Source organism: Colletotrichum fructicola (assembly GCF_000319635.2).
Source record: "Colletotrichum fructicola Nara gc5 chromosome Unknown KSG_Nara_v1_contig08, whole genome shotgun sequence".
NCBI classification, from domain to species: domain Eukaryota; kingdom Fungi; phylum Ascomycota; class Sordariomycetes; order Glomerellales; family Glomerellaceae; genus Colletotrichum; species Colletotrichum fructicola.
This window is the reverse complement of record NW_027094058.1, coordinates 3,894,712-3,906,998: the sequence shown is the minus strand read 5'-3', so window position 1 is coordinate 3,906,998 and position 12,287 is coordinate 3,894,712. Positions and strand designations below refer to the sequence as shown.

The 12,287-nt window shown below is 55.8% G+C and overlaps 1 protein-coding gene across 1 annotated transcript; it reads right to left on the bottom strand.

The window, feature by feature from the left end:
* Positions 1-11,146: 11,146 nt before the first annotated feature.
* On the bottom strand, positions 11,147-11,518 carry CGGC5_v014166 (uncharacterized protein; the record flags this gene model as incomplete). Its single annotated transcript, XM_066153051.1, has 3 exons — positions 11,147-11,167; positions 11,219-11,310; positions 11,371-11,518. The coding sequence occupies 3 exons, from the start codon at positions 11,516-11,518 to the stop codon at positions 11,147-11,149; spliced, it is 261 nt and encodes an 86-aa protein (XP_066007696.1).
* Between the last annotated feature and the right edge of the window lie 769 nt (positions 11,519-12,287).

The following is a 12,287-nucleotide window of genomic DNA, read 5'->3' as shown; positions in this document are numbered from 1 at the left end:
ATTTGTTGCGTTCTTTGCGATCTCATCTCCGTCCGTGTGGCATGCGCAGGTGGATGGCGGCCAGCACTGCCTCAATGCCAATGCATCGATCGGGCGGCCACCAGCGGAATACGATGCTGCAAAAGTTAGGGCTAACCAACGTCCTGGAACCTTTGAACAACCGTTGGCCGGTGGCCGACGTATCCGGGCACCTGGCCGCAAATCGACTGTGAAGCGGCACCGTTCTGTGCCGTTTAAGCGGGACCCCTTGTCGACATCCGCTCGTTTGCCCACCCGTATCCCGGCCACCTGCCCGCAAGGGACTGATGGCAAAGGAACTTTGTAATAAGCTCAAGTCAACCACCAACAGGCAAGCCAAGGATCTCGTCCTTTGCGACAGAAGGCTACCATGGAGCGAGAAGTTCCCTCGACCCTCGAAAGTTCCCCGGGAAATCGGCCGGCCTCGAACGTCACGCTACGTGCGGCCTGCATCCTACGAGCGGCGTGCGATATGTTCACCGCTGTGATCGGATCTGGCTATGGCGCCGGGCAGGACCTGCTGACAAGACTTTGAACTCCACGGCCAGGTGCTTTCATGATGCAGCAGGCAGCCGTGCCCGGCTATGTGAAGCAATCGTATCTGGACGACGGATTAGAGTTGTGAAATAATGGACCGCTCTTGACGAGGCGATTTCTCCTCGACGCCGCTAATGCAGTTCGGGCCCCTGCTGCACACCCATCTCACGGCGGACTGTTCATCTTTCCTTCAGCAACAAGACGGAAGCTTGTTGTGGGCATAGTACTTCTGTGACAGACCACCTCTACCTTTCCGCGGCGGGCCAACATGGCATAATCATTGCTAGTGGCTGTCATTCACGCTTCGGTCGACCGCACCCTTGGGTTGCAGAAGCGATACCAGTAATCTAGCTGCAGCTCAAGCGGACCTCGGCCGGAGTGTTGACCGCCAAGCAGACCGGAACTAGCCTCTGGTCGTAATCCATATTAGCCTGCGCCTGACCGCAGCTTGGGTGTATAGCCTAAGCCTGACCAAGATATCTCACACACCATCTCGTTGAACTCTGATGATTTTCAGTCGACGAATGGCACGACAGGCACAGGGCCCAGAGAAAGGGTGCTGCCTAACGCAGGCAAGATTTGGCGCATGCTTTAGCCGCAGGTTGCCCGTAACTGGGCATGCCGTGGCCACGTGAAGCTCCGCAAGAAAATTTCCCTAATCAACAACAGGCTTTGGGGGCGTTGGTAGGTGACGAGACGTCGTCTACGCCTCGCCCGTTCGTTATGATACCAACTCAAAGTGTCCCACTCATGATGCGTCGAAGGCTTCAGACTCTGAGGATGCGCCTCAAAGCAAGCATATCTTGACGTTGAGTTCGATGGCATAGGTTGCGAGCGCTCAACAATGTTGAACCCAGAATGCGTATCCGTCAACGAGCGGCCTGCTGGTCGACCTGTCGGCGCAAGTCGGCCACAAACTGCCACTATCCAACCCTTGAAAATTTGGATTCCGTCAGTGATCAACGGTTACTTGCTTGATCTCAGCTTTTTGTCCGACGTTCGGTGCCACCAACGGCTCAAGTTGCCCACTCCAGCCACAACACCAACGGAAGTCTGCACTGCGTACTGCGTACAGCACCAGCATGCGATGTACAAGGCAGGCGATTCCCAAACGTTGTCGACAACAGCCCGGGCATCTTCATGCGGAAGCACGCAACTAGACAACAGATGATTAGCTGTGTTTGGCTACATTAGGCGAGGGCGAGTACTGTCTGATGCGCACACGAGAGCAATCGAGCGAAAGTCTTGTGGCCCCGAGAAAGTTTGCAGGCCGGCTAAGATTGACCATGTTTTGACTCGCAAGACTGATTATTACGTCTTTGGTGTTTTAGACTTGAGCTGTCATATCATCGCACCCGCGAGTTCCGCTGTTTAGCATGCAATATGGAATGTTGCATTCCAGTGCGGGCAGTCAGTGTTATGCGTGTGCCGCACTACATTGCGATAGCTCGTCGACGACTTGCGAAGCAAAGGCATCTTGCATTTTGCTCGGAAGGAGCTCGGAGCTTTGGCAGATGTGTGAAAGAACGATGTCGATTCAATCGCCCGTATCGTCGCCAACATCTGAAAGCCATGATGCCGTCCGTGGTCAAGGGCGTCTGCTGCGAGCATACGTGACTAATCATGACATCCAAGTCTGATTTGGCCGCTCAGTCAGCGGCGATAAGTCTGCCAAGGAACAAGCGCCGAAGAGTTGCCAACATGTCAAAAAGGTTGCATCCAAGGATCTATCTGGGGAGAGACTCTCAGGGAAACGGGATGCTCGGTCGCTTCGGGTTCGACAGCAAAACACACCCAGCGATGCCTACGACATCTATTCTTGTCCCTGATGCGAGGGGGCCTTGGCAGCCTCCTGTCCCTGAACGCCCATCCTTATTTCTCGATACCTATCGTTTCCCTTCTCCGAGACGACATGCCTTCTTTTTTTACACTTTGATTTAGGGTTTGCTGTCACGACACATCCTTTTTATGCGGCGAGTCAGGGTGGGAAGCCAAGCATCGCTGTACCTGACGCAACAGAACGTCGGCGGCCGAACTGCTGGGTTGTGGGCGAACTGGGGCGTATGAGTCGGTTGGCGGCATGCTAAAGCGTTTTCTTCAGGCGTTTACTCAGCTGACAATCGCCCAACTGTCGCCGCTTGAAAACGTACCGGGCCCTGTGGAGGCTCATTGTCAGCCTTCGGCTAGGGCGAGCAGGGTAGCGATGATGTGCCCAGCCGGAGGCTTTCCTCATTGATTATACCTTCTTTTGTATTGAGGCTATACTTTCTGGACGTGCCAGAGTCTTGGCCCTGGCGATGTATAACCTTGATATCGAGCTGAGCTTCGGATACCGCGATACTTTCTTTCGGACATGTCGGACGGCGTGCAGCGTGGCAGCAAGTTCCAGAAGAGGGTTCGTTGATCGCAACCTTACGAGAGCCCATGGTTGGCAATCGTGTTGACAAGTCAGCATGTTGGAGCACGCCAACACGCCAGCGGGACCCTGAGAAAGTAACCTGGAGGCTGGGAAAGCGTATTCGTACGTCAAGTACATTTTCCGTACAGGCATGCAGGCTGCAGCGAGGAAAATATGGTTATTCGTACCCTCCTGCAGGATCGATCACACACACTCTGTCTCTCCCAGCAAGGAGAGCATGTCAGATTCCGATGCGAAGGAAGCCTGCTGGACAACGGCACCCTGAGACGGAGTCAAACAGGCAGGCAGACAGGCAAACATACAGGCAGATGGGATGGCGGGCAGGTTCGATTAAGGTAAGCTCGGGCGAGGTGGTCACACTGGGCAAGCAAATCGACGGCCTGCGGTTGGTTGGGCTGACGCCTTGCTGCTGTCATCCTGTGCCCTCCCTCCCTCCATCCTACGCCTACGCCGGCGACTGCGACTCCAACTACGACGGCGGCACAGTCATCGTCTGGGCGCGGGCTGCTAGGCCGTTTCGCCCGCCCGAAGGCGCGTCCTTTCAGCCTATTCGACTGCTTCTGCAGCGGGATCATCATTATGAAACTGTAAACGGCCATGCAGTAAGCCCAGTGGTGGTGAGGCTCTGGTGCCTCGAAAAAGGCTCCCACCGGCTGCCGCGGAATCGTGTGTGGCGGCTGATTCGGTGAGGGTAACAGCCAACAGCGATATAGACTTTTCTCTCTGCGCTGATGTACAGCGGCGATCCGTTGCAGGGCGAGAATACCCACGCAGCCACGGCATCCTCAGACAAACCCGTCCATCAGCCTTTGGACCTTGGGGATCCTGTCAGAGATACCCGCGCGGGCAAGCACGGCTCACCCGAAAGCGAATGACCCGGACTTTAACAAGGTCGCAACGATCTTAACAATAAGCTTTTTCCCCTTGGCCCCTCCTGGGTCGCCCAAAAGCCACCACAGACACGCAGTTCACAGCGAACGACGAGTGGAAGCCGCCGCCCCGTCTGATTAAGCATCTTACTCGGGACGGATGGCACGAAAAGAAGGTTGGGGCTGCGCTGATGGCACACTCTATCTGCTGCGGAGGCAAACCTTGGGGCAACTTGGGAGAACGTCGAAAACATGGGCCACCCCAGGACGCACACCCCGAGGCGATAGACCAAAGCCGCCGTGGAATGCGTGCCTACCTACTCGAGTACCGTTATCTGGCGTTCTATTCCGCGCTTGTCCGCCTCGCTTCCGTGGGCCAAGCAGAATCCCAGCGTATAGAGCAAAAGGGATCGATGTCCATGCTGACCGTTCGCCGGGCGCGTCTCTATTTTTCCAGAAACCTTTTCTTCGGACCCGGTGCCGCTCCAGAGTCCGACGAGGCCCCCATAGCTGCGGAAGCCTGAAGGGGGGAGGGGTGGGCGTGGATGGGGCCAAGACCAATCTTCTCGGTCTCATTCATTTTTGTACTTGGTCACTAAGTACACGCCCCCTCTCTCTCGTCCTTCCCAGAGGAGCATCGCTAGATCCCAGAGGAGCTGTGAGGTATGCCAAGAATACCAAGACGACGCTAGGAGCAGTGGCTGACAACGCTTAAATTCATGCTTAAACCTGCTCGTGGTGCAATGGCGTTTGCTTGGCTCAGCGCAGCAGCAGCACACAGCAGCAGGCCAGTTTTCAGCCGTCTTTTACTTGCTCGCTGCTGCTGCGTTATTACAGATTCCCATCCAACCAAAAAGGCGTAATCCAAGAAAGCCGCTTTTTATTTAGCTCGACCCTTTCGCCTGAGACTAGGCTCGGTCGTTTTTGTCAATCTACGATCGTGACTGGACGGCCCGCCAAGGGTCATTGCATCTGGCGCCTCTTCGCTTACCAAGTATTCGTAAAAGCCCACACTGCAGACATCAGGCACCGCATACCCGGCCGCCTCTCCTGCGGCACACACACCTCAAAAGGTCCCGCTCGCAATTTTTCTCGCATTTGATGGAGCAGGAGGGGGCGACGCACTCGAGCGGGAAGGAGACTGAGAAAGAGGCGTAACGAAGATACGACCCGTCAAATCATGTTGGACCTAAACAAACTGTATCCCCGGCCTGGTCCCAGGGATACGAACGCTGTGCCCGTGGGAATGCCAGCCTGGCCTTGGCTCCCCAGCCAGCTAGGTCCGGTGCTAATGGTCTTGGTGCATGCCTCCTCGTTTGCGCGCAGGCGCTTCGAGGCATCATCCTGATAACACCCCGATGAGGATCATCGCCAAGATATGCCCTGGGGCTAGGGGTGGCCCTTTCTTGTCTGCTGGCTGCCCAGGGCGCCGAGGCGGTAGAAACAGCGGCGTTTTCTTGTCAAAGTCCACATTTCAATACTCGATACGGATGCAACGGGGCCCGATGCGGTTCAATTTACAGGCAATTCCGAGGAATTGATGAGCGATGATCCTGCCGGCCCTCCAGCTCTCCGCTTTGCTGCCTCACACCCCCCCCCCCCCCTTTTCCCCCTCGTTCACGGCTTGACTCCAAGGAACAGTCCTCGAACAGAGTGGGAACGACGCAGGCCGAGGTCCCGGAACATTTTTTAAGAGACGAAGGGAAAAAAATGTCGCGCGCTCACATTCTCTCACTGTGTCAATTCTGCCGAGTTGCATTAGAGTACGGCTAGCAACGCTACGCTACCTAGATTTCGAAGAGAGGGGGATCCCAGCGGCGACGACAGATGGCCCAGCCGATGCCTGGTGCCCGGGGTAGATTACCTTGAGACCGCTTTTACGGTTTGCCGTGCCGCTGCCCTCGTTACCCACCCGCCGCCGCAGCTGTCATTGAAAGAGGAGGATCATCATTGCCCCTGGCCCCGTCGAAACGAGGCAATTTCACCTTCCGTGGGCCCGCATCGTCGACGATCGGTGCGGTTCCCTCGAGATGAAGATCGTGAAGCGTAGCAAAGAGAGGCAGAAAGGGGTTTAGTCACAACCCCAGCCCGGAACTATCCATGCCGTGCTGACGAGTCGAGCGCCTGTGGCCCGCGGAGTCGCTGACTCGGGAAGGGCCCAAAAAGCCGAAAGTTGCTGGACTGGACGGCCGCCGCGTGCCACACTTGCACGGCTGCCACGGCACCGGCTGCAATTAAGCAGCTGCTACCCTTTCAAATCAACCACAACAGTGTATTAGCTCACGGGCTTTTCTTGCTCGTTGGGGGTTGGTTCGGATCAGCTCCGCAGGGCTGATGGTCTGCTTCTCCCACCAAAGGCCGCGCACGCGCATTCCCTTTGTCGTTCGACTGCGCTGCCGTCAATCGCTGCGACCTGATCGGCTTCCATGAGCCGTAGTCCTGGTTTAGTGCTTGTTTCGAGATCCCAAGCTGCTGCTGCTGCGCGGCTGCCAGGACGGAGAACCCCTAAAAACGGAACGCAAAAGTCTATCTCGGTTCATTCTCCGCGACCTAGTCACGACGGCGTGCGAGGTGTTCCGGCACCATCATCAAGGGAAGGGAGAAGACCGCGTACTATGACGAACTCGGGTTGGGGCAGCTGGCACGCCGGCACCGACTCGGCCATCACCCACACATCGTCATCATCTATCATCTCTTTGGAAAGAGACATGTGCGCGGAATGTGCCAAAGATGAGGAGACAGATGCCTTCTTTCCCGAGATTGCGCACGCGTTGCGAATGAACCGGATCGTCGGCGTCCTTAGACTTGAGGAGGGGGCGTGGTGGCAGGTTCTTCCTGTTTGGCGGCCTAGTAGTACAACACGGGTAAACGGGCAACGAAAGCACAGGTTGCTGGTGGCCCAGCGCTCCAGCTCCAGGCTGCTACCTGGCTTTTACCAACCTACCAGAAGGATTAAACGCTCACCCCCACCACACGCACCGGAAATCCCGTTCGTCCAATTTGAGGGGGTCGTCTATCTGACAACCTTAATACCACGGCGCTCCTTGGGGGAAGTGGGGAGTCAGGTGCGTGCACCGTATGGGCTGGGTTGTTAGGTGTGTGGTTCGAGAAGCATTTCCCCAAACGACGCTGCAGCAGCACATGCCGGTGTCCCGTGGTCCATGCTGCAATGATGCTGCGTGCCTTGTATCCGTACCGCCGCAACACCTTTTGCCGTTGTTCCCGTTGACGGGATGGTAAGATGGGCCTCGGGCGTTTCTGAGGCTGGGAGCGCTTTTGGTCATCGTACTCGGCACCCTGGGAGAGAGCAACAGGACCGTTGGGGGGCGGTGCACGCGGGTACTCGAACGGTTGGATCATCACGGTTTGTACGGGACAGGAGGGAACGTTTGTGACGGGCAATCAGGGCGTTGCACCTGTGTACGGACACGCTCCCAACTTCTCTTGCTCATCTCCTTTCCCGTTGGGCCCCATCGGGTTTGGGAAGGAGCTTGTTGCACCGCCCAGACGGTTGTTCGTTGGCGAGACTTGGGAGCCGAACGTCGTTGGACCGGGTATGAGTGTGACATGTCAACACACACACAGAGACACACATACACAAACACAACGGGCGAGTTCGAGTCTGGTGTACGACCTCCCAGGTTTTACCTGTCTCTTGTGTGCGTGTGGATGTGTCAAGCTCTCCCAATCTCGGTTGTATCGTCCTCTGTACACCCTAACCTGATTTCGAGTCCGGTTCGGGAAGGTGAGGAAACGGATTGGGCATGTTGTTGGTGCGTTGGTGCGGCGCGGGTGGTGATCTCTTCGGGGGTCTGGATGTTGGGTTGTTGGTGGCGGACTGCCTGTTGGAGGTGATACCAGGGGGGCGAGGGGACTGTTTGCGGGCTTGGCTGCATGATGCCAATTTGGATCTCATCGTCTTTGCTTTCTGGAAGTTACTCGCAGCGTCCTGGGAAATGCCCCCTTCTGCGATGCTTACATCCTGCTCGCGAGCGATGTCCCCGGGAGACGGTGCATTTCGCGGGGAAGCAGGAAATTAGGGATTGAAGCTTATCCGGGGCGGGCGGGGTTCAGGACGGACTGCTACCGCCGGCCTTCCGGCACGTCCGGGCGGCGCTGCGTTGATCGGCCACTGGTGCTGGGCCCGTTGGCATTCTTCATCAATCTCACTTTTCAACGTCTCGCCATACCTTTGTTAATTGCAGGGGCGCGCATTGCCGGCGGGTTGCGGCGTGGCCGGTGGGATTCTTTGAGATATCGAGGCACAATGTGCGACGCTTTTTAGGCTCATCTTCCCCGGATGTCGCTGTCAGAAGTTAACGACCGCTTACAACTCACATCTCGGAGGAGTCCGGTGACGATGCGTGATACGGAGCGCTGGAGACGGCCCAATCCCGGCGCGCACGAATTTAACCCAGAAGTTTAAAGAGAATAAGGGGGGAAATGGCCGGTATGTGGGAAAATCCTGAGACGAACTCGTCGCCCGCCAGAGGGAAGGGAGAATTAAGCTTGAAGTATGATTGACTGCCAAGGCTGCCTCGGCCCGGGGGATGCTTGGTGACAGGTGGGAATGTGGCCGGGCACAGCGCGCGTGTGCGTGCGTCCGTCCTCTTTGTGGGATTTCATTTTGGTTGTGAGAGTGATGATGCCTTTTCGGCAGCCGAGGGAGGTTTGATTGCAACGGACGGACGGGCGGTTCGGAGGTTCCTGGTGTTGCGGTGGCGGGACGGGTGTAGTTAGGGAGTTAGTCTCAACCTTCTGTTCTAGGCGGCTTTGTGGGATGACGGTGACGATGCACGGGATTGGGACTCGGGCTGTTGCTGGCCTGAGATTACACTTACACAATGTGTGATTGTACGGTTTACTCTTTCTTGGGGATGAGGGCGCTTGCTCACTTTCCGGCTTGCGCTTTTTGCTTGATGGGATGAAAGGTTCCTTCAAGGTGGGAGCTTGCGAAGGCTACGGTTGGGGTTCGGCGGTGTGGTAGGTTTCCGAGCATCATGATATTACCGTCTGCGCCCTCACCGCCGGTGTAGGTTGAGTGGTTGGCACTGCCCGTTGTGATGTGCGTGCTCTACGGGAGGGTTCCCACCTGGGACGACGACTACCGTGCCACGCAACGGCTGTGACGTGCACATCAACGGCGCCCCGGACGTGACCAGGCGCGAGGGAGGCTGTGTAGTTGAATCGCCTCCCTCGAACGTTCAGATTGTTCAACCGGGTTTGCGTGTGAACCTAGGTACTTACTCCCCATCCGGCAAGTCTGAGCAGGTGTCTATCTGCTGCTGCCTTCACTGTTTGCGAATTTTACATTTTTGACACTCGGTTTCTGGGACGTCAGTGTGACCAGTGCTTTCTCTCCCTTGAAGTTCGGATTGATTCTGGCGCTTCCATGTCTTCGCTCGTGTTCTATTGGAGAAGAGCGATCCAGACGGCTGGGTTGGGGTGTGTTTGGGAGAGCGAGGATGGGATGGAATAATGCCGAGGGCTGGCTGATTGGACACATCGGACGGTTTGGGTAGAACCTTGAGTTTCCTATTGCGGAAACACATACAGAGCGTATGGAAAATGGAAGGTCTTCTTCGCAAGAGGCAGCCGGGTTGTCAGCGTCAGCCGCGCGGATGTGTCCGTGGATTGTGCATGAACGTTTCTCTCGACATCACCACCACCCCCTCCCTCCCCCTTGCACGCACATCATCGCCACTGCGTGTTCATCATGAGGGGGAGGTTACGATTAACATAGATCAGCATCGCCATCAGAGGGCTGAACGGCATTCGCATGAAGGGAGGGATGCTATTTTCGGGGCTGAACGGTACTTCCCCCACAGCGGCGGCGTTTCTGGTAGAGCAGCCGCATGAAAAACGGTACGCGTCTACGGCGTATACGATGCCAAGGTTAATTGCTTTGTGGGCATGGCTGGCCTGGGCTGAGAGAGGGAGAAGGGCCAGCTGTCGGGGAATTACTAGCACGACTATGGGCGAGGGTGATGGCGAGCAATAGCGGTCTTTATCATATGGACAGCGGTTGGATTTAGGGTTTGTAGTGGACGGGCGCGGGCGTTTGGGTGGCTTCGCAGGTTTTCTTGGTTTTGCATGATTTACGATTATTTTTGACAGCTGGGCTGAGGCCGGCCGGGGTGGGTGGGAGGGAGCATCAGCCACTTGGTTTGGGGCCCGGTGGAGGCCAAGACCCGGTGCGGCGACGGCGAGGGCGATGCGGAACGGACTGTGGGCGGACGGAACGGTCGCGGGGCCAGGGGGGGGTTGACTGACGATGATGTCGTTTCGGTGGGGGAGGGGGTGAGTGGTGACGGAGTCAGTTATGTTTTGGTCTTGATATTGGGATTTGCCAAGTGAAGGGGGTACACGAGGCGAGGCGAGGCGAGATTGTGTGTGTGGTTTTCTGGGCTTGGCGGGTTGCGGATATGGGTGCGTTGTAGAAGGGAGGTTTGATGGAATACGCGGACAACTAGACTTTCGTGAGAGAGGTGTTTTGGTGGTGTGGTTCCTTGTGGTGATGTCGATAAGTTGTTAAGGGATAATGAATACAGCCTGAGTCAAGGCGCGGCTTCATTGGTGATGTGAGGGAAACCGGAACCGAGCGGCTGGGTGGCGGTGGTCTGTGTAAGGCTACCTTTTTGCAGCTGCCTGTGCATGAGGGAAGGACGTTTGTTCGTTGACGTGAGACTGTTTGCTTGATGTGTCACTATTCATGGTGTAGGCTGCCGACATGACGGTTTCGGTGTCGGTGTCGGCGTCGGCGTATTGTGGTTGTTAGCGTTTTGCTGCCGTCTGGGCGAAGGGAGAGCGCAGAGACAACGAGACCGAATTGATGACGGAGGCTATAGCCCGGAAGCTCTAGCTTCTTTGGCAAACTCTTTGAGACCAAGGTGCAACCTTTATTTTGGGATTGGGTTGAGTCTTGTCCGTTGGAATGCGAGGGATTGTCATGGCTGTGGGTTTTGGGCTATGATGAGGTTTATCTCGGTGCCTTGGCCAGATTACGTGTTGGAGGATGCTTCTTCTTCCTACTGCGGCTTACTTTCCGCTGCAGCTGTCAGCTTCCTCTGAGGGATCTCGCCCGATCTCTCGTCTTGGGACGAAGGACCTTTCTGCCAGCGATTCCATGGTGCGGTGGAAGCCACTTAGTGCACCGCGGGCGGCCGGACACGCCCCCCTGTGAGGTCGGTGTACCTTATTTCTCTGATCGCCGGGCTTGGCTTATTTGCGCATCTACATTCCGAGTTTGAACCAAGAAAAGTTTCCACCCGTCCCTCCCGAGTTTATTTGCGTCCCCCGGGGGCTACGCCGTGCTATCTTGGTGCTAATCTGGGTGAGACGGATGCGAAGAACATTAAAAACGAAAAAAGCACACCTGGTCAAGTCGTGTCTTTCTTGACCCTTTCATCATAGGCCATGATTTCTCATCTATGCCCCGTTCTGGAATAGGTTGCTCGTGAAGATGGACTACCCGGCGCGGGGCGTTGGTCAGCGGCGCTTAGGGAATTGGAATCTTTGAAAATTTACCTTTGTCGATTACCTTTGGTGCTAGCGGAGTGACCCGATGGAACGTGGGAGGACGGGCGTGTAGGACGGAAGGGCCAGTCAGCAGCGGGCGGTTTGCTGTCATGAAGCTTGTTGACGTGGGCCGATGGATGTATCCGCCAGGATCCATCACTTCTTCTCTATTCAACTGTGTGAATGAACGCAGATGGGACAATATGGGGGGGTCTTGGCGAATCATGAATCGGGGGTTCTCCAACATGAATCGTGAATAGATGGAGATGGGGGCAGATTTTGTGGGAAATTTCTGCGGTGGTTTGAGCTGGTATTCCAGAGCGCACTTGTCATGTTCACGTAGCCAATCTATTCAAACCTTGCGGCTGAGGGAAGTGGAAAAACTGGGCTGGATCTCCTTGCTCTTCAACGGGATAAGGTATGCTCTACATATTGATCTTCGCGACTTGCTTCTGCGCTTTGCGTTCCTGCGACCGAGACATCCAGTCGGAGAGTTTCACGAGTGAGAATTCAAAATACGAATAGTCCCGCTTGTGCGGCTGTTATGTCTCGTGTAGAAAACGCAAGGTTTTTTTTTTTTTTTTTTTTTTTTTTTTTTTTTTTTGGCACCTACAATTCAGCCGGACATTTCCTAATTACAAAGGGAAAGGAGAGACACCTTAAAAAGAAGCACTAAATTAACGTTGGTTTGACTTGGAGCTAAGCCGATGCTTGGCGGACGCCTCGCATCCACCCTCCCCTCCTACCCAGCCTCGCCTCAGGATTAGGGTCGCCTATCCATATTTTGACTCAGGGCGCGCGATGAAGGAAGCCCCGTGACCGTGGGACTGTAGCCGCTGCTGGAGCAGTCTCAGTCAGTTGGAATCAATCAGTTGATTAGTTACTTGTGCAAAGTAACCACTTGCCTGCCGAAGCAGATCGGCACA